A 22,536-nucleotide genomic window follows, 5' to 3' on the forward strand; every position below is an offset into this window, starting at 1 on the left:
ATTGACCATGTCTAATACAGAAGTGCTGACTATGTACCACAACATATACATGTACCACAACACTTCTGCTGTCTGAATTGGCATTATACAAATAAAGTTTTTAATTGGATAGAGAAGTCAGGAAGTATTGCATTGTTGCATGCATTGGTTTGGTATTTTCATGGGATTTGTTAACAATATTATAAAATAAAGAATAACAACAGAATTATCCTTCAAAGAGAACCAAACATATACAGGGAGTTTCAGGAAGCTTTCTTGTTGAAATCTGGGCAGCTCCTCCGCTTTTTCATAAAGCCCTATCTCTTTAAATGGTAAACATTGGCTCTGTCACCTCTGAGTATTACAGTATATAGTATGTAACAGTTAATATAATATCATATGAGTTCATTTGCAAAAGCAGAGAAATCATTCTTAAATGAGTAAACAAACACAAGTTTGATTGCAGTTCCTTGAAGTGCGCAATAAAAAACATGATTTAAGATTTTAATTTTAAGATATCTTAATACTGATACTCTCTGCAGTGCACTGAAATACAACCATGACTCTGGAACACACAGCCACTAAAAACAATAGAAAGTGTCTCATTTAAATACAACTTGAATGCATTTGGTTTACTCCCTTTTCAAACAAGGAAATACAAATTATGTATCTTACGTACATATGTACTGGGCTACTGTTGCTCAGGAGGCAGAGCTCGATAATCGGAAGATCGGCAGTTCAATCCCCAGTTCTTCCAGTCTGCATATCAATGAATGGTGAATGTAGTGTAAAAGCGCTTTGAGTGGTCGCAAAGACTAGAAAGGTACTATATAAATACAGAGCGTTTACATTTACTTTTACGTGGATCATCCACTGTGTCTTAGTACACTCGCAAATTACTTAACATTAGGCATGTCATTGCCGTTAAATATTTTCCCAAGTTTAGTAATTATGCATGTCATTCATTATCCCTGCTTGATATTTCGGTGAAGACAGGGGGAATGAATCAGGTGCTATGATTGGTCGAACTCTTGTTTTTCTTTTACTTTTCAGCAGACTAGTCACTGCAGCATCTTGCTGTTAGAACTTCCAGGCATCACCAGCTTTTTGCGTTGTTTAGAGTGATAAAACATACCAAAATATTGAAATGTCAAAATGCGTACCTGCTATACAGGTTGGCAGGTCTGAATTTAATAACCTGATGGTGGAAGGGATAAAAGATTTGGAGTAATGAGAACTGTATGTATGGCTACATGTATGATTGCTTTCATTTTATTATATTTTAAAGTGTATATATCTGTGGGTATATGCTCATGTATAGCCTAGCTTACATGTAGGCACATCTACATATTTATTTAATTTATTACAGCCAATGAATGCAGAATGTAAGGTGTGTCAGAATTTAGCAAATATAATAAATATCATGAAATAATTTAGTTTAGGCCATGCCTTGGTGCCTTGACCTGCTAACAAATGTCTATTGATATTGATTTCGCTCTCCTAAAATATCTTCCGATATCCATCTGGTCAATGACTTGAAGGATATACCGGTACAATAGCATTAGCAATAGCTACAGGGACACTATAACATTTAGATTTCACGGACAAAAATGTTCTGTGGGGACTGATATTGTTATTAAATACTATAGAGATAGGTAATATTAATGGCGTTCACACTCGGTAGACAAGTGTTTTCCATAGCCAACTAAAATATCTCCTTTCCTTTACCTCAAGTAAACGTAACTAAAGTTCAGCAAGTGACAGTCATTAACAACAACTTACAGTTTCACTCTGCATCACTCACTAGTTGAATCAACCTTCCTTCATCAGTGATCTGCCTGTGTTGGTGTGTGTGTCTCACATTGCTTGGCAGCTGGACAGAGAAGCAATGAAATGCAGCCTCCCTCAGGGTCTTAGTGCCCAACCCAAGTAGTAATTTAAATTGTGAAGCAGAGGAAACAACCACAACGATTATTTTAAGCCAATTAATGCTAATTATATTTTGTATTATTCTAAAATATTTATCAATCTAACAAGCAATAATAGTTTTGCTTTTCTTTGTTGAGTACATGTCTGCACTTTGAAAAAAAGGCAAAAGGAATTCTAAATCTAATTATTATTTTTACTTATGATTATTTGGGGGGGCATAGGACCATTTTAGGCTAGGTAAAACGTCCATGGTTGTGGCTCTTTGTTGTGGCTCTTTGTTTTGCTTCAGTGTGGCTCAGGACATATTCACACACACTCCTACTAAAAGACTGTGGCCATATGTGGACCACACACACCTGAATGTGGTCTGATCAGTCGGATCTCAATGCATCCTATGCATCTTGGGTGCATTCCCACCTGTACTTAGAGCTGTCCACTTGTAATCAGATCACCCAGGACGCATGTTAATGCTGTGTAAACAGGGCCATAGGCACCAAAATAGTGAGGAAGTAATGGTGTTCAAATCCAGGCAGTAATGCAGAAGGAGATCAGCCGCATTTCTCACCTCCCTTACACACATACACACGCTCACACACGCACTGCACAGCACGTCAAAGCAGATCATTCTGCAGTAATCTGCTGCCTGTACCAGGCTAGGCTTACTGCACATGCGATTTTCTCTGCAGAATTAGCTGCTTTTGTGTATGTGTCTCTGCATTTAGCCTGTGAGTATATGTATATGTGTATGTGCTTACTGACTGTGTTATTGACCCCTGTGAGGCAAGAGGACAGTGGAGCTCACTCAGAGGTTAAACGCTTTATTTCTTGACAAGTCATCAACTATAGTTTGGTGCCCCTCTTTCTCTCTTTGCACCCTCTCCTCTTACATTCTCACTTCTATCTCTCTCTCAGTCTCTCTCTCCTGTGATTGGCGACAAGTAGAGAAAGAAAGCTCTGTCGCAGCATTATCCTGAAAAGCACAGAGGGGGAAGGGGGACCCTGGTGGATATATTGCCTATAGCACAACAAAACCACTAGAGAGGGAGGGGGAGAGAGACCTGTGCTTAATGTTTTAAAAACAGGAGGAAAGACACTGAAAATATCAGAAGAGTACTAAATAGGAACATTTTAAAAACAGCTAGAGTGTGTAATTGTCATCACCTGGTTGCCATTGTTTAGCTGCAAAGGCATTGAGATCTTGCAGTGATGTTACCGTCAAGCGACATGTTCCAATCTAAAGGTCAAAAGCAATGTACCTGCTCCATAAATAACACTGGCTTAAGTCATTGTTTTGGGGTGAATCGGTTTATAGATGTGGCCAGTTTCCACCCACTGACCCTCTGTCACACCTATTCCTCTTAAAGGAATAGTTCAACAGTTTGGCTTATGGACTCTGCTTTGCTTTTGTTCCTGAACATTGAGATGACAAAATGAATCAATCAATCTCATCTCTATGTGTCGAGCACAGAGCTGGTGTCAGAAGCTAGAGTTGCAGAAGCTGAATAATTAAACCATTTATCCATTAATAGCTCTTTTATCAATTACTTTAGGTTAAGTATTTCAACATCTATAGCTAAATGCTCCACTATGTTCACCAGCTAGTCTCTAACTGTGCCTGTACTGTATGCTCTTTGCAGCAGTTTGCTGAGGTTAAAAAGGTCTGTAGTGCTGAGGGGGACTGCAGAGTTGGTGAGACTTCTCTGTGGGTGTGTCAATATATGCGAAACCTTCAGTGTTACACATGTTATTTTAATCCATTGTTAATTTTATAATTTACCAAAACAATTGTATCCAACAACACCTTATCTTATTATCTCCCTGCCAGTAGAACGGCTGCTGGAGGTTTTGATGTTAACTGCAGGACGTCAATTATTACACTCCAGCATGATATCACATTATAATAATGATGAACCCACGAATAATGTGTGAATAACTCTCATGTGCAACTGAGCCTCTAAAAATTAGGTCAAAATGACAGTGACAGTGCCACAATTGTATGTGTAAGCATAGGTGCGTGTATGTTTATTTGTGCTCGTATTTGTTTCTCTCCTTGAGGGACTTGGAATTGCCATCACACCCGCTGTGTGAAATGATGGAGAGAGAGAGCGAGAAAGAGGTGTGTGTGGGAAGGTTTTGCTTACAAAAGAACACCGTTCAGCAGAGACATCCACCTGAATGAGGTGAGCCGAGACGTACTGCCCGATCAATAAAAGGATTTGAGCATCCCAGCCTGCTGAGCGCAGCAGAAAAGGAAAAAACGAGGGGCAGCGGGAACAAAAACAAGGAGGTGTAGAAAGTGACCCCCAGCCTATTCTTCCTCTACTGCTTCTTACTCTGAATTCACCCCCCTCCCCTCACCAAAACACCTCTCATCTTGTCACCCCCTCCCATCCCTCTGTGTCTCTCTCCCTCCTCTGCAGCAGACTACAGCGCAGTCAGCTACTACGGGGACTGCAGTGTTACGCTATAGCACAAGCAGAGAGCTGGAGAGGAAGGGGGGTAGAGGAGGAATGGATGGATAGAGGGTGGGAGAGGACGTGGAGGGGGTTGGGGGGGCTGAATAGCGATAATAAGCAATCCAGCTCTCAGCTCTGAAGTTGTGGTAATAAAGCAGCACAAGCTGACAGTACTAATAACCAGAAGAAAAGGAACAGAAGGAGGACTGTACAGATGTAGAGTAGAAGAGAAGAAGAAAACAGAAAGCAATGGAAAGCCGTGCTACCTTTAAAAGGATGTTTCATATACTTAATGGACAGATGCATAAATTGAACCAGTTATCCAGTTATTGATTTCCATCGCTTTCTCACTGAAAGCTGCCGCTGCTGTTGCCGTTGCGCTAGCCATCCCCCACCACCCCTTCCAACCTATCTCTAAGTCACCGTGCTGGCACCAAAACTACTGACTGCAACACTGCAACACAAAGTCACCTCCATGACAAAAATGTTTGGTTGCCACTTAACTTCTTATTATTTTATCCATGAAAAAGCTCCACGAGGCACGCATGGTCAAAAACATCTGTATCAACAAGCTAAATACAAGAAGATAAGACATGACAATAAGAACTGTGTCTGTCCATAGATTCACACTGATTCCAAAATTCCCTTTTTTCTTCATAATTTGGTGTAAATTTGTGGTTCTGCATCCCTTGAAATGAGCAGACATGCCTCATAAACCTACTGGCAACTACCTGCACATTTATGACTCCTCCTGTACATGAAAAGTACATGTACAAAGACACTCTCAAGTAATTTAGCATGCTGAGAACATCTAGAAAACATACATCATGCAGGCAGTGAGTTGTTGACTTTTTCCATACAAGAATATACTTTTCCCCACTTGTTCATTGATAAGCTGTTTACAGAGGGATTCTTTTTGTAGCCCATACAAAAATGCTGAAGGTACAGTCTGCTTGAAGGTGAGCTGCTTGAAAAATGCTCACAGTGCACCTTGGAACCATGGCAGAGTTGTGACAGAGCTACAGGGCATGGACATCCACAGATTCATTGTTACCTCCCTCAGAACAGGACAATCCAATTGCCAGATAAGAACATCTTGAGGAATGAATGCTAGACACATGTTTAGCCTCTCTTGCAATCTAATAATGATCATTTTTAATTTTTAATAACGAAAGAATTTAATAATTTCACATATAACAAACAGAAAATCAAGATAGATAGAGAGATAAATAGATATGTTTATGTGCATTTTGTGCATAAGGTGTGTATGCATGCGCCCCTACAGTACATGCACATGTCAGACTGCGTGTGTGTGTGTGTGTGTGTGTGTGTGTGTGTCTCTGATTGTGTGTCTTCATCATAAGTCACAGAGAGCGACTGAGTCAATATGCTGTCTCTGTGCGTATTGCACTCCACAGAAAATACACCTCAACTCACAATAATCCAGGTCAGCACTGGCCTCTGGCTCTGCAAACAGCCATAGATTTTTAGAGACAATCAGCAGAGGAAGGCAGAGGGAGAGACAGGTGAGAAGTGGCAGACTGACCACAGGGAGAGGAAAGGGATGAAACTAAGAAGGCTGTCAGGGTAGCTAGCACCTATATAATTTTGGAAGTGAAAACTGAAAATGGCCTTATGTGACTAATTATCAACTAATCTAAGGAGAACCCACACTAGCCAACAATAGCTTTATACTATTCCCTGACATCACCTGTTCTCTCATGGACCTACATGGACCTACAACGACAGCCGTAGTCCAGGCCAGGGGGAGGGGACTCCTGTGTGGAGTCGTCGTCGCTAGTGGTCAATGTTTTAGTCTGTGTCTGTCTCACCATACCACCCCTCATACTACGTTGCCAAGCCATGCGCACAACTCTGCACCCCTCTCCCTCACCCTTAATATACCATGTTTTAAATATTCTGGGAGAATCCAGGCAGATATCGAGGGTGTACATCCCCTTTACCATTTGGATTGCCACGGGACACAAAACCCAGTCTCCATGCCAGCACATGTAACTCATGGGTAAAGACTAATGCATTCATGTGCATGTGCTGTCCTACACATGCACAAACAAACCCAGCAACTTTTTGGATGTGTAAGGTGGCTGGTGATTAAAGGACTGTAGCAGCATCAATAACATCCAGAAGAGACAGAACATATGGACGGAGCAGGGACTACCTGCCAACTTTTCACTTTCGTTTACTTGTTGATTAAGTTGATTATTGGACTGTGAAACAATTGTAGTGACCAAGTAAGAACTGTAGTAACCAAATGGATCCCAGATTAGGGTTTTCCTAATTAAGTCATGTTAAAACTATTGGTGCACACATATAGCACTGGAGAGACAGGCAGAAAGAGAGGGAGACAAAGAGAGAATGGACTGACAAATGGGCATCAGCAGTGGCTAAATCTTCACACAGTGATATCAATGGGAGAGATTTAAAGGAAAAACAGCAGCTGGGTAACTAAACTGAGGAGAGGAGTGATGAGCAGAATGTAATTCATAGAGGTAAGGAGAGAAAAAATGGAAGCAGATCCATCTACATGTAGAAAAACACTGCAGTGAATTTGACATCCTTCCACTCTGAAACAGTTTAGGGGAACTTTTGCGCAACAATACGCAGTGGCCAAAACAGTGCCAGACGTGGTTGTGACAGCGCGCAACAGAGAGGGAAAGAAATTTAATAAAGAAAGAGAGAAAAAACGCGCTTCATTAATAGGAAAGGCGCAAGAACGCAGAGAAACGAAAAGGAACAAAGAATAGAATAAACACTTGTTCGGCCACTCACCCGAGCGTATTTGGAGGAGTAGGGGTCCTCGAACAGCGCCCACATATTGGGCTGCCACACCTCCCACCACGTCGCCCTGCGGCCGTCCTCCTGCATGCACAGCCGCTTCAGGTCGCCGTCCGCTCCGCCGGTGAGCGCCGGGTCATCCTCGGGTGCGTCCGGCTCGGGGGTCTCGAAGCTGTCCAGGGCTTCTTCGGCGTCGCGATGCTGCCGATAGTTCATCCAGCAGCACGCCTCCACATCCGTCTCATCAATGCCCCAGAAAGCGAGCTCCTCCTCGAAGAGCGGCCCGCACACATCGTTGGGGCAGTGGAGCTTGCCGGTGCGGTAGTAGTTGAGGATGAATGCGAACGTGGCCGGGTGGCGGTCGAAGAAGAACTCGTCGGACTTGGGATCGTAATCGAAGTTGCTGTAGGCGTCGGGCTCGGTCAGCCAAGACAAGCGCGTCCCCGGCAGCGTCTTTAGAGTGCTCCGGTAAGTCTCGTGTCGGATCCCGCCGCAGTTGATCACGATCTTCTCGCTATCTGACGCCGAGCAAGTCATGGCTGCGCTGGAGCATGCTTCGGTCGGTGCGTCCAACTACTGCTGCTGCTGCCGCTGCTGCCCTTCCCCATCCACCGCCTGTCCCTGTTACTGTTATAGCGTCCCGTCCAGGAGTCAAAGGGCCAACAGAGAGGAGGAGAGAGGAGCAGAGGAAGGAGGAGTCTGCGTTATGTGTGAGCGAGAAAGTGAGAGAGTATATCTGCAAGGTGCATGACAGAGACAGAGAGACAGAGAGAGAGAGAATATGTGGGATGCAGATTTTATGAATCAATAGATTTGCCGGCCGACCGACTGTCTGAATTCATATAATTTGATCATTTGATGTCATTAAGGTCAAAACAGGTGCTGCATTCATGGATTGAACTGCTAAGAAATAAGATTTATTGGGAAGAACTATAACAGCCTCCACTCTTCTGGTTTTACTCCAGATGTTGGAACCTGCATTGCTGCAGGGATTTGCTCCAATTCAGCCACAAGAGTTAGTGAAGTCAACACTGATGTTGGATGGAAAGGACTTGCTGTTCCACTTTATCCCAAAGGTGGTTAGGGTTGATGTCTTTGTGTAACCCTTTCTTTAGTGAGCTGGATATGTGTATTTGTCATGTTGAAACAAGAAAGAGACAAACACAAGTTGTTGACACTAAATTGGAAGAATGCTGTTGTGTAAAATATTGTTGTATGCTGAAGCTTTAAGATTTCCCTTTATTGGAACAAGGGGCCCACACCATGAAAAAAATGGCCCAGACTAAAAGTACACTAAAACATCTCCCAAGGCAGGGTTATCAAGTAGGCAAAGCAAAATAAAGTGCCACTCAGTGAATGGCTGAGGCCCCAAAGGACTCCATGTTAATTACTTTCAATGAAAGCTGCTCTCTTGTTTGTATTATTGTATTATCATTGGTTGTGTTTTCATTGATTACCATAACTTGCTTTGCTGTGATATCAGGGTTGCATCCTGCCATAACATGGCTTATGCAAGGTTCAGACAGGAGGCGGAAGCATCTTGGACTTCCATTGGACTTCCATTGTAGGCCTACTTACTTTCATTGTTGATGCTTATGTTCAAGTTCAGTGAATGTGTGTGTTATGTTTTTTGATACATTTAATATGATTGATGCTGTCGAGACAATTATTTGAGCAAACTGTGTAGGCTAGGTCTCTTTCTCTTTTTAAAAAATGTAGGCTAATAGATTTTTAGTACATTTGTAATGTGCTGTGATTGGTGTATTTCTAGAGGAAGGACATACTGTACTTTCAAAACTCTGTTCAGATAGGCTCATCCCAAATGTTTGTATTTTGTAATGTGGATAGCTTTCTTCCGAGATGAAAATCTATACCTAGTTTGGTACCTGTTAAATCAACAAATAAGGTTAGTCTACAAAATTAGCAGTCTGGTGGTTTGCTAGAAACAGGGTGGCCTGGGATGGAGTCAAATTCCTGGCTGGAATTATTCTGCCAGTCCACCTCTGTTTTCTAACAAATGTTTTGCCTCATACAGCTACATTTTATATATCCTATAATAACAGCACATACAGCAAAAATATCTTTTTAACTTGCAGCACCGTGTCGAAAATGCAATTAATTCAAAATATCTCTTTTGAAACATCTAAAATGCTTAATGTATAATTTACATAAACCCATGTACTCTCCTTCACACATGCTCCTCACAAGCACACACACACACACACACACACACACACACACACAATTTCATAAACACAGACCTGTTCACAAACCCTCACAGAAATGGACATTGCATTAGCACATGTAAACACACACACCCGTACACACACTCAGTTAATTAAGTTAATATGCTGACTAAGGAGCTACGCAGCTCTTTGCAGAATGAGAGTGATAGACGAGGGGACACATGCACACAAAGTACACACATGGATAGGATGAGACAAAAGCCAACGGGAACTGTGTTTATTTGAAATTGCATCAATACACATGGTGTGTGTGTGTGTGTGTGTGTGTGTGTGTGTGTGTGTGTGTGTGTGTGTGTGTATCAAAAGGTAGGGGAAAAGGAGTATATGAGATGAATGGAAAGAAGAGGAACATGGGGTGATAACTACAGAACAGACAGAAACATGAATGAGAGAAAAGAGAAATTATACGGATAGGGTGTTGGGAGAGGTAAGCCTTTGTCATCATGGTTAAGAACTGCTTGATTAAGTTTAGGGTCATTGTTAAAAAAAACCTTTGATCATTGATGGGAAACTGGAAACAAATAATGGTAGACGATTTGTCGACCCATCCATCCACAATGCAGACTATGTTCAATGCTTTTTGCAGGCTTCTCATTAATTATATTTTATCAGATGTATCAAAATTAATTTCATGATTTATCCAAACTACAAAATGAAACTGTAGGCTGTCCATATGATCTGCCAAAGACTTTAGGGAGTGAAATCCCAATCTGTATCATTTTAATGTTTTGTTCTTTAAAATGTCTGCAAAGATTGAGTCTGTTCACTGTTCACAAAGACCAACAGAGTTTGAAGCCTGTTGGTCAATACATGATATACTAGTTTAAAAATATCTAAGATGGCGCCGCAGACAGCAGCCTCTGGATTACGCTCCGTAGTGCATTTTGTGTTTTTGTTTATTAACGCTGTTTTCTGCATCCCTCTCTGGTAAATGTTACCAAGAGCTCTTAAATATTGGACTTTCAACTGCTCACACTATTCCACCACTCCCTAACGAACCCGGAACTTTCCCGGAGTTATTAGTTGGACGAGCAGCAGCTCTGTTTGGGATCCTTCAGAAATGGCGCATGCGCGCTGGTTAAACTGGGACAGCGCACTGCGCTCCCTTTAATTCACTTGGCCAATGTTTGCTCTCTAGACAACAAAATGGACGAACTGCTTCTCCTCAACAGTACTAACTAACTCAGACTTCTACAGATCTGCCGCCCTCTGTTTCACCGAGCTATGGAACACGAAAGGGAGCTTTCAGAAAAAACACGGGGAGGCAGATTCTGTTTCTATATAAACGAAGGTTGGTGCACAGATGTCACAGTGTTGGAAAAATCATGCAGCCCTCACAGAGACATTATTCATGTTATTACATTATTATACATACATTATTAACGGTAAACTGTGGGAGTTTTCCTCGTTTGTTCTGGTCGCTGTTTACATTCCACCTCAGGCCTGTGTTAGTGAGGCGTTACTACACCTGGCCGACCAGATAACTAACGTGGAGAAAAAACATCCAGACTCCCTGCTCATTGTTCTCGGGGCCTTCAACAGAGCAAACCTCAGCCACGAACTCCCAAAGTACAGACAGCATATTAAGTGTCCCACCAGGGACACTAACACACTGGACCACTGCTGCACTACATTAAAGGACGCCTATCACTCTGTCCCCCGTGCAGCATTGGGACTCTCTGATCACTGTCTGGTCCATCTTATCCCAACATACAGGCAAAAACTGAAATCTGCTAAACCTGTTGTACAGACTGTGAAAAGATGGAACAATGAGTCAAAGCTGGAGTTACAGGCCTGCTTTGACTGCACGGACTGGAGTGTTTTTGAGGCTGCAGTCACTGACCTGGACGAACTATCTGACACTGTGACATTTTACATCAGTTTTTGACTAAAACCTTCCGCACATACAACAACCAAAAACCCTGGTTCACAGCAAAACTCAGGCAGCTTCGTCAGGCCAAGGAGGAGGCCTTCAGAAGTGGGAACAGAGTCCTGTACAACCAGGCCAGGAACACACTGACTAAAGAGGTCAAAGCTGCAAAGAGGAGCTGAACTGAAAAGCTGCATAACAACTTTGCAGCCAACGACCCTGCGTCAGTGTGGAGAGGCCTGCTCACCAACTACAGGAGACCATCCTCCAACTCTGCTGGTACTCAACAACGAGCTGAATGGTTTCTACTGTAGGTTTGAGAAGCCCACAGTCACACCTCTCCCCCGCTCCAACACCATCTTCAAACAGTCACCTTCCCCCTCTGACCCCTCACCTGCACTCAAGATCTGTGAAGAGGACGTGAGCCACCTCTTCCAAAGGCTGAAGATCAGGAAGGCTCCTGGCCCCAACGGTGTGTCTTCATCCTGCCTGAAAATCTGTGCGGACCAGCTGGCCCCCATCTTCACACAGATCTTCAACAGATCATTGGAGCTGTGTGAAGTTCCCTCCTGCTCCCTCCCAAAAAACCTTCCATCTCTGGACTGAATGACTATAGGCATGTAGTCATGAAGTCCTTTGAAAGACTGGTGTTGGTCCACCTGAAGGACATTACAGGCCCCCTGCTGGACCCCCCTGCAGTTTGCCCAACAGGTCAGTGGATGATGCAGTCAACTTCGGACTGCATCACATCCTGCAACACCTCGACTCTCCAGGGACAAATGCAAGGATCCTGTTCGTGGACTGCAGCTCAGCGTTCAACACCATCATCCTGGACATCCTCAGCACCAAACTCACCCAGCTCACTGTGCCTCCACCTGTCAGTGCATCACAAACTTCCTGACTGGGAACATCACATCGAGCACCCGTACTATTAGCACTGGCGCCCTCCAGGGGTGTGTGCTCTCCCCACTGCTTTTCTCCCTCTACACCAAAGACTGCACCTCAGGAGACCCATCTGTCAAACTCCTGTAGTTCACTGACGACACAACGGTCATCGGCCTCATCCAGGACGGTCATCAGCCTACAGAGGGGAGGTTGATCAGCTGGCTCTCTGGTGCGGTCAGAACAACCTGGAGCTTAACACGCTCAAAACTGTGGAGATGATCGTGGACTTCAGGAGGAGCCCCCCCACTCTGCCCCCCATCACCATACTCAACAGCCCTGTGTCTGCTGTGGAATCCTTCAGGTTTCTGGGATCCACTATTTCCCAGGACCTGAAGTGGGAGCCCAACACTGACACCATCATCAAGAAGGCCCAGCAGAGGATGTACTTCCTGCGCCAGCTCAGGAAGCTCAACCTGCCTAAGGAGCTGCTGATCCACTTCTACACAGCCATCATCCAGTCTGTCCTCTGCAGGTCCATCACTGTCTGGTTTGGATCTGCCACCAAAAAGGACAGGGACAGACTAAAACGGACAGTCAGGACTGCAGAAAAAACTCATCGGTGCCAACCTGCCCTCCATTCAGGACTTTTACATTTCCAGTCAGGAAACGAACAGGAAACATCACTGCAGATCCATCTCACCCCGGACACAACCTGTTCCAGCTCCTCCCCTCTGGTAGGCGCTACAGAGCACTGTACGCCAAAACCAACAGACTTAGGAACAGTTTCTTCCCACAAGCCATCAGTCTGATGAACAGCTGATTTCTGACTCACGGTGTCAGGAACAATTCCTGTGCAATAACCCAGTAATTCTGTCTCTAATCAGCCACCTGTTTACTGGCCAACACCATTCTCTATTTCAGTGCTGTTCATACTGTTATATTGTCATATTATAGACACTATATACCAAATCCACCTACCTCAAGTCATAACTCCTGCACAAAATACTTATTTATTCCAGCATCTTTTGCACTATGCTTCATTGCACTATTTGTCAATATGTCTATATTGTTTTTGTTCATAGTGTGTATATTTGTGTTGTCTACACTGAAGTCTGTGTCTGATTTTATCTTATTTTTATTATTGTGATTTTTGTATGAGTAAGCACATCGTGAGCAATGTACAATCCAGAGTCAAATTCCTCGTATGTGTACACATACCTGGCAATAAAGCTGAATATGATTCTGATTTTGATTAATACATAATTTTTCAGCCTCGTAAATTGTAATTGGATAGTAGTTGAGTACTGGCCAACAGCTTACAATAGCAGCATTATTGGAATCCCTCAGTTAAAACTCACCTTTGGGCATTCATAGCTGAGCAGCAGCTTGTTCTGTCAGTCTGAGAAATTATAATGTTAGCCTACCTCAGCAGTTAAAGAGGAGTGTCAACAGGATCAATTAAGATTATGACTAACATTTTCAGTTTTGATTATCAGATGTGATGTGACCTCCATGCCTTGAAAATGAAGCCAAATGCGGAAGTTCCAAAAACTGTTGGCCACCAGGCTGGCTCCAAAAGTGAGTCAATCTCTATAGACCCCTACGTTAACTTTACAGCAGAAATAAACAGCCTGGTACAAAAACTGGTTTTGTTCCCCCTTCATGACAACTGTATGGTGTGAGTAACCAAGTGGGTAAGCCACAGTTGGAACAATGAAGCCGACCAAAGCCTGCATGGAAGGTGTCATATAGGCCCAAAAATGAGAGAGAGATGTAACCATATTGCTTAATTATAAACTCCAAGTGAACCTACAAAAACTATTCAGCCATCAGTAACACTGTGTTGGTGTTTGGCAGATGAGCCTTGTAGGTGGCCTGATTAAACAGTGATGATCCGAGTCAGACAAACATACTGAGCCATGAAACTTTTTGTTGGCGCAGCCATGCAGCCACCAGAATTATGGTGTTTCTGCCGTTGCTTTACGTCATCAAACCACAGTTATGCTGCGTGATCATGCGCAGTAGACGCTGGTGCCAACAGGAAGTAGCCCTGTAGTAGTATTTTATTGGTCCAAAACTGGCCTCACTGCTCTCCAGTCAAATCAGCGTGGTGGCTTCATCCAGTAATATACTGTCTATGTGAATAACTGAGGCCTGCTGTCCCATCAAAATAAAACATCACACAACCATTAATGTCTAAACCACTGGCAACAAAAAAAGAGTACACCCCTAAGTGAAAATGTTATGTGTTATTTTGAGGGGACAGCAAATTTACACTGTTACACAAGCTGTACACTCACTGCGTTATATTGTAGCAAAGTGTCATTTCTTCAGTGTCATCACATGAAAAGATATAATCAAATATTTACAAAAATGTGAGGGGTGTTCTCACTTTTGTGAGATACTGTATATGGTCAATTGTGTTTATGGTGTTGTTTACTTTATATTGCTTAGTAATGCCGAGCAAACCACATGTTTTTTTATTTTCAAACCTGCTTTGGCAATACTGTACTAAAGATTGTCATGCTAAAAAAGTTGAATTTGAGGGGGAAACAGTAAGAGAAGAGAGAGAGAGAGAGATGTGGCAGAAAGAGACAGTGATAAATTGGTGGTGTGCTGACTTAGCGGGAAAAAAAACAGGAAAGTGTGTGTGTGTGTGCGCGCGTGCGTGTATGTGTGTGTATGTGTGTGTGCATGCGTGCGTGTCGGGGTGTGTGTGTGTGTGTGTGTGTGTGTGTGTGTGTGTGTGTGTGTTCTGGGTAGGGGATGAGAACGGTGCAGCAAGCAAAAATCAGAGAACACTGTTCAGCATTCACAACGAACAGAGAGAGCTGTTTTTATAATTATAGAAAGTGGTAGAGCGAGATCTTTTAACAGAGAGAAAGACAGATGGATTCTTATTTTAAAGGAATAGTTCAACATTTATATATAATAGGTTATTTTCAGACCTTGAGATGACAGAATGCAGTTTGTTGATATAAGCTGAGCATTCAACACAACCATGCAAATGAATCTGACTGGCAAATTTAATTGATATTGTGTTAATAGATATTCTATTCTTGTAAATATATGAATATCTGTTTATAATTTTTCTGCGACTGTAGCATGGAGGGGGCTTCAGTTTAATTTCATTAATTCATTAATTGCAGTTGTAATAAAAAAAAACAGTTGAGAGAGGGGGGAGAGAGTGCGAATGACAGAGAGAGAGAGAGCAGGAGAAAAGAAAACACAGAAATCCATCCATCCATCCATCCATCCATCGTCAACCGCTTATCCTGCGTACAAGATCGCGGGGGGCTGGAGCCAATCTCAGCTGACATCAGGCGAAAGGGTACAAGGGTACATCCTGGACAGATCAATGGTAGAGGTAATATAATTTAAATATTAATGACAATGAATAATAGTACTAATAATGCTGTCCATATTGCAAGCAGCATTGGACGGTCCCTCGCATCACGTAGTGGCAGGAATTCATGAGATGCGGCCCTAAATTAATGAGCGTGTTGGACTGGTCACAAAGGACTTAAATGTCACATCATTTGTCCCCTAGGTGGTGCTACAGAACACAAGCTAATTGTTGCCTGTTGCCAGTAGGTGAAGCTATGACATTGAGTGAATATTTGCTGTTGTTCAGGACCTGACTCAAACATGTGAAACTTGGTACGGATCTGAGCATGCACAATGAAGTTACAACAACTTCCTTTTTCATGGTGAAGCCTCAAACTTCACCTCCACGCCACGGACATCATATTAAGACACACATGTTCCCAAAACATTTCGTGCATGTAGGTTGAATGTGGTGGGGAGGCTTATTTTTTTTTAATTTTGTGCCACAACATCTTGCGATATTTCTCGTTGAGGTGAAACGTGTCTCACAATATCAGCTTGACAGATAGTGTGGGTGAAATTATCGTTGAAGATGTTTGTGGTGATCGGTGCTAGCACTGGTATCACAAACAACATAAACACACACACACAGCCACCAGTAAGCTCAGGTAATATCTGTGGCGGTGTGGCGGCTCAGATCTTCCTGAGTGACAGCTAGTGCGCTGCTTACTTGATCTGTTTGGGACTGTGAGCTGCATTTTATCAGAGGTGCTGAAATTAATATTTGTGTGGATTTGTGGTGAGATTTCTGCCTGTGTTTTCAGTTAGTTTTGGATTCCACCTCCTTGTCTCATCCAGTACAGTCCCAAACAGTTGTTGTCTGTCACATGGTCTGAAGTAAACACTACCATATCATCAGAGAAATAATGTAATGCACAGGTATAATGAAACTGTGCTTACTACCATTCCTTCTCAACAACATTAAGTGTGGTTTATTAGAAATCAAAATTGTGAACACTAGAACAGTGAGGTGTTTTCGTGTTGTTTGTTGTCTTATTATACACCACACCACTAGTAGTGACAGCCTGAATCAAAGTGCCCCTCACCCTAGACAACCAGAGAAGGGGTGAGTATTCTGCGACACCAAAGACTTTGTAAGGCTCTACTATAGAACCTCCATGCCAAACTATACAATATTGGGTGGAGGTACACTTTACAACTCAGGTCCCATCCACACTACTGCGTTTTCTAATTAAAACGGAGACCTTTTGCTACATTCGCACCTCCCGTCCAGACTAACACGGCGAAAACGAAGACCTAAAACGGAGAAGTTTGGAAACGCTGCTGAACCCGTTTTGTGTATTTTTTTTCCTCAAAATATTTTTATTGGAAAAAAATATATATAATACTTCCAGTCACAGAAATAGTTTACCTTTTCCTTTAAAAAACCCCCACCATATATGCAGATGTAAACGGTCACATATATACACACACATAAAAACGAGAACCAAGAGAGAGAAAAAAAACACACAAAACAAAAACACTCAGATAAGAATGTAGAATTTTTTTTTTTTTTATTGTACCGTGTAATAAACAATAAACAACCCCACAACCACACCCATCTCAGCTCATCATGACCAACACACATATGATTACTTATGCAATATAAAAAGGTACAACAATAACAGGCACACATTCAATTGGGCAGTACCTCAAAAACATGTTGTCTTTGAGCCACTGGGAGATGGAGGGATATTTGGCCGACTTCCAATATAGCAAAAACGAACGTCTTGCTAGCAAGGATGTGAAAGCTATAATGTCCTTCTGTGTAGGGTTAAGTACAAGTGAGGGGTCAGAGATCCCAAATATGGCAATCACAGGGCAAAGCTGGAGATTTACCCCAAGAACAGAGGACATAATAGTAAAATAACCTGCCCAGAAACATTTCAGATCAGGGCAAAGAAAATACATGTGGCTAAGGTGACAGGAAGGGCCATGGCATTTACCACATTTATCGTCCACTTCCAGATACAATTCAGAGAGTCTAGACTTGGAAAATGTGCTCTGTATATGACATTAAATTAAATAAATCCAAGACGAGCAAAAGAGGTGGTAGATCGTATCCTCTCTATGGCTTGTTCCCAGGAGTCCTCATGTATTTGTATTCCCAGTTCCGATTCCCATGTATAGTTTAGTTTAGCATTAGAGCGGTTGCTAAAAGCTAAGATACTGTCATACATCTTTGAAATGATTCCTCTGTGATAAGGAACAAATGAAAGCACGGTTTCCCACCCCTGTTCTGAAGGTATAGAGGGGAAATTAGGGAAACACATAGCCACAAAATTGCGAATTTGAAAATAGTGAAACAGATGAGTAACAGGGAGGTCATCGCGAGATGACAAATTGTCAAAACTATCAAAGACACAATCTACATATAAATATCTGATTTGTGTAAGACCCTTGTCATACCACGCAGAAAATGTCGAGTCTGAGAGTGATGGAGGAAATCAATGGTTGTTATATAAAGGAGCCAGGGAAGATGCTGTTACAAATTGAAAGTTTTGAGTGTGTTAAGAACCAATTGATTATCAGTATATAGAGAGGGTTTTGTCGGTAAAGAGGAATAAAGTAGAGCAGGTATAGAAGATCCCCTACAGGATGATAGTTCCAATTTACACCAAGAGGATCCAGGAGATTTTAACCAGTAGCAAAGTTTATGGATGTGAGCAGCCCATTAGTAAGTTAGAAAGTTAGGTAATGCAAGTCCTACACTAAGTTTGCATCTCTGCAGTAAGGTTTTATGAACCCTAGGTGATTTCAAATAAAAGAACAAATTATCTTATCCAGTGAGTCAAAAATGTTTTGGCAGAAAAAGAGGAATTGACTGGAATAAAAATTTGGGTAAAATATTCATTTTAACAACATTGATCTTGCCGATTAATGAAAGGTGGAGGTGACCCCATCTTTGAATATATGAATGTCTTTGAGATAAGGGGAGTGAAATTAGCAGATGCAAGGTTAGATAAAGAACCAGTCACATTAATACATATTTAAACCCAGACGGACTAAATTGAAAAGGTAAATCTGACTGTGTAATATCACATGCTGCAGTATTAATGGGAAAACACTCACTTTTCCCCAAATTTAACTTATAACCTGAAAAGGTGTTGAAATTCTCCAGAGTAAAATAAAAACAGCAGGGATAGACAGTGTAGGATCAGTTATATACAATAACAAATCATCCGCATACAGCGATAATTTATATTCAATTCCATTACGGGTGATTCCTTTCAATAAGGGGGGAGATCTTAATATAACAGACAGTGGCTCGATAGCAATGGCAAAGAACAAAGTTGATAAAGGACAACCTTGGCGACATCCACGTTCAAGGGCAAAATAATCAGAATAAACATCATTGGTATGGACACTGGCCTGGGGACGAATAAAGGAGGTCAATCCACAAAATTAATTTATCACCAAATCCGAATTTCTTTAGGACTGCAAACAAGTACTCCCACTCTACCCTATTGAATGCCTTTTCAGCATCTAAAGAAATCACTAGTTCAGGAAGTTCAACCGAATGTTTTGAGTAAATTATATTGAAAAGTGTAGGGGTATTAAAAACCAACTGACGTCCCTTTATAAAACCGTTTTGCTCTTCGGATATAATATGAGGAAGCACATTCTCTAAGCAGTATGTAATTACTTTAGCCAACACCATCAGCATTAAGCAGAGATATTGGTCTGCAGGAACCACTTTCCACAGATTCATTGAATACGGATAAAAGTAGCGGTGCCAATTTACCAATAAATGTTTTAAAAAATCGGAAACCCAATAGGGCCTGGGGCTTTGTTAGATTGCATAGCTTTAATTGCATTTAATACTTCTTCAAGGGGGGTGGCACGGTGATGCAGTGGTTAGCTGTCGCCTCACAGCAAGAAGGTTGCGGGTTCAAACCGGTTGCCCTGGCCTTTCTGTGTGGAGTTTGCATGTTCTTCCCGTGTCTGCGTGGGTTCTCTCTGGGTGCTCCGGCTTTCTCCTACCATCCAAAGACATGCAGACTACATTTATTGGTGACCCTAAAATTGTCCTTAGGTGTGAGTGTGAGTATGACTGGTGTGAGTGTGAGTATGACTGGTTGTTTGTCTATGTGTGGCACTGCAATGGATGCTCTGTAGGCAAACTGCAGGGGGTCCAGGAGTGGGTCTGTAGTGCACTTGAGGTGGGACAACACAAGGCGCTCAAAAGACTTCATAGCAACAGAGGTCAAGGCCACAGGTCTATAGTCGTTAAGTCCTTTGGTCCTTGGATTTTTGGGAACAGGAATGATGGTGAAGGTTTTGAAACAGGCTGGCACATAGCATGTCTCCAGTGAGGTTTTAAAAGACGTGTAATCCCAGCTGACATCCTACATAAGCTGAGGAAACGAGGAATGTGAGGTGGTTAATAATAATAACAAAAGAATGAAACTTTTGTGGCACATGTATCATCCCAAGACGCACAAAAAAGCATTTTGGAATCATACCCAAAACCCAACAGGAAGTCAGTCATTTTCATTTGAATGTGCAATTTAGCTCCTTTTACAGGGTAGGTACTTTAACAAACTCCAACAGAATTAATTGGATTGACTTAAAATGTTGGCTGTGCCATCTAAAGGCGTTGATGGTTAAAAGTTGTGCTATCTGTGAGTTTTTGTCGATGCGTGTCCATTGCGTGGCATTGAAAATCGATGATTCGCCATGAAACAGGAAGTTGTTATAACTTCAGTGTACATGCTCATATCTGTGCCATAGTTTACATGTATGATAACAGTCCCATCCTGAAAACATCCCTATGCCAACATTCACTCAAAGTTATAGCACCACCCGGTGGCAACAGGAATTGTCAAGTTTTACGCTTTTATGTACTACTCCTAGCAGGATGGCACCCTCCACCTTAAACAGTCTCACAAGAGTCTTAAAGAGGTCATATTATGCTTTTTGTCTTTTGTCTCTCATTTACTGAGTTATATATCTTTTTTTGTGCATGAAATAGGTTTGCAAAGTGAAAGCCTAATGAAGCCTAAAGTCCACCCAAAGGGTCCCACAGAAAACATTGCCGGAAAACAGCTTGTGTAGTCTGGTAAGGGGAACATTAACAGCTGAACCGAAGCCGTGTTAACCGGCTTTTCAGGACCTGTCCTACTCTGCTTCTGATTGGCTAGTAGTCCTAAACTAGGTATTGTGCATGTGCAACCCCCAACAAAGATCTTGTAGAAGTGCAATGCATCACTACATAGCTAAAACGGAGCATTCAACACACAGGTTGAAAACAGGTGCTGCAGCAATGTGCAGTATGACAAAAATATGGTGTTTTTTTAATAATGAAACCATGTAAACCTATACTGGTACAACCCATAAATAAAATTATGAACCTAAAAATTAGCATAATATGACTAATTTAACACTTAGATATGAGATTGATGTCAATCTTCACATCTCACACCCATAAAGTGTATTTCCCAAAATGTTCCTTCCTAAAAAGAACATTAAGGGCATAAAAGGCGTTGTTGCAACAGAAACAGAGCAAGTTGGAGAGGGAAAGAGGGAAAGAGGGACATCCAGTTACAACTGGATGTCTCTCTTTCCCTCTCCAATATACACCCTCTGTGCAGTGCAGTTTCTGCATGTGTTCTTGGATCTGTTATACTGCAGTGTGGACCACGGGACAACTAACGGCCAAAAGAGAGAACTGCAGGAGACCAAAACACTGCAGTCTCCCCTCCCTCACCCCGGCTCTGTCTCCTCCTGCTCTCTCTCTCTTTAACAGTCTGTGTGCCCCCTCTGACCTCTTTGTTTCCTCCCTGCTCCCCTCAATGCATTGCCTCCTCTCCTCCTGTCCTTCATCTGGTTTGTGACGAATGCAAAAAAAGGTGGCAGTTTAGGATGAGCGTAGTTTGTCATATGCGGAGGAATGAGAGGAAACAATTAAAGGAGAGGTCAAAGTTTTTTTCAAGGTGATGTAGGCTAAACTTTTTACTGGTTATAACCAGTATTTTCTGTAAGATAGAGTGATGTTGTAACAAGAAATGTTTCCTATAGAAGAAAAATGTGTTATCACATTTTAAAACATTTTAAGCTATAAGATAAGGTATAGTGTTAGTAAATGAGTATCTAAGATACATATCAGCCATAACATTATGACCACTGACATGTGAAGTGAATAACACGAATTATCTTGTTACCATGTAACCTGTCAGTGAACATTGTGTCAAAGCTGATGTGCTAGAAGCAGGAAAAATGGGCAAACATAAGGATTTGAGCAACTTTCACAAGGGCCAAATTGTAATGCGATAGACATGGGTCAAAGCAAAGAAACTGCTGTGAGGTGTTCCCAGTCTGCAGTGTCAGTACCTATTAAAAAGTGGCCCAAGGAAGGAAAATCAGTGAACTACCGGCCAGCCAAGGCTCACTCGTTGGGACCGAAGGCTGTCCCGTGTAGTCTGATCCAGCAGATGTGCTACTGTAGACAAAATTGCTGAAAAAGTTAATGCTGGTTCTGATAGAAAGGTGTCAGAACACACAGAGTATCACAATTTATTGTGTATGGGGCTGTGTGGCTGCAGACCAGTCAGGGTGCCAATGCAGACCCCTGTCCACTGCCGAAAGTAAATGTAAATGCTTCGTATTTGTATAGCGCCTTTCTAGTCTTTTTGACCACTCAAAGCGCTTTTACACTACATCTGCATTCACCATACACTGAGCCTAAGTGCTCAAGCCGAAACTATCATTCACACACATTCATACACTGGCAGAACAGCCGCCAGGGGCAATTTGGGGTTTAGTATCTTGCCCAAGGACACTTCGACACACAACCAGGGGGAGCCGGGAATTCAACCGCCGACCTTCCGATTAACAGCCAACCTGCTCTACCTCCTGAGCCACAGCCGCCCCAAAGCACCTACAATGGACACATGTTCATCAGCACTGACCTACAGAGCCTGGCCAGTTCTGATGAATCACATTTTCTTTTACATCACGTGGATCGCTTACCTGGGGAACACATGGC

The 22,536-nt window shown here is 42.4% G+C and overlaps 1 protein-coding gene across 1 annotated transcript in view; it reads right to left on the minus strand.

Moving 5' to 3' along the window:
* LOC119918404 (potassium voltage-gated channel subfamily C member 1-like) overlaps nt 1-7,902 on the minus strand; it is a 128,301-nt gene extending 120,399 nt beyond the window's left edge. The window contains exon 1 of the mRNA XM_038739145.1: nt 7,155-7,902. Within this exon, the coding sequence (XP_038595073.1) occupies nt 7,155-7,697 (543 nt within the window). The 5' untranslated portion in view covers nt 7,698-7,902. The remainder of the gene's footprint in view (nt 1-7,154) is intronic.
* Nucleotides 7,903-22,536: the final 14,634 nt, after the last annotated feature.

This window comes from Micropterus salmoides, unplaced genomic scaffold, assembly GCF_014851395.1.
Source record: "Micropterus salmoides isolate LMB-PRFRI ecotype aquatic unplaced genomic scaffold, ASM1485139v1 Ms_hic_scaffold_10, whole genome shotgun sequence".
NCBI classification, from domain to species: domain Eukaryota; kingdom Metazoa; phylum Chordata; class Actinopteri; order Centrarchiformes; family Centrarchidae; genus Micropterus; species Micropterus salmoides.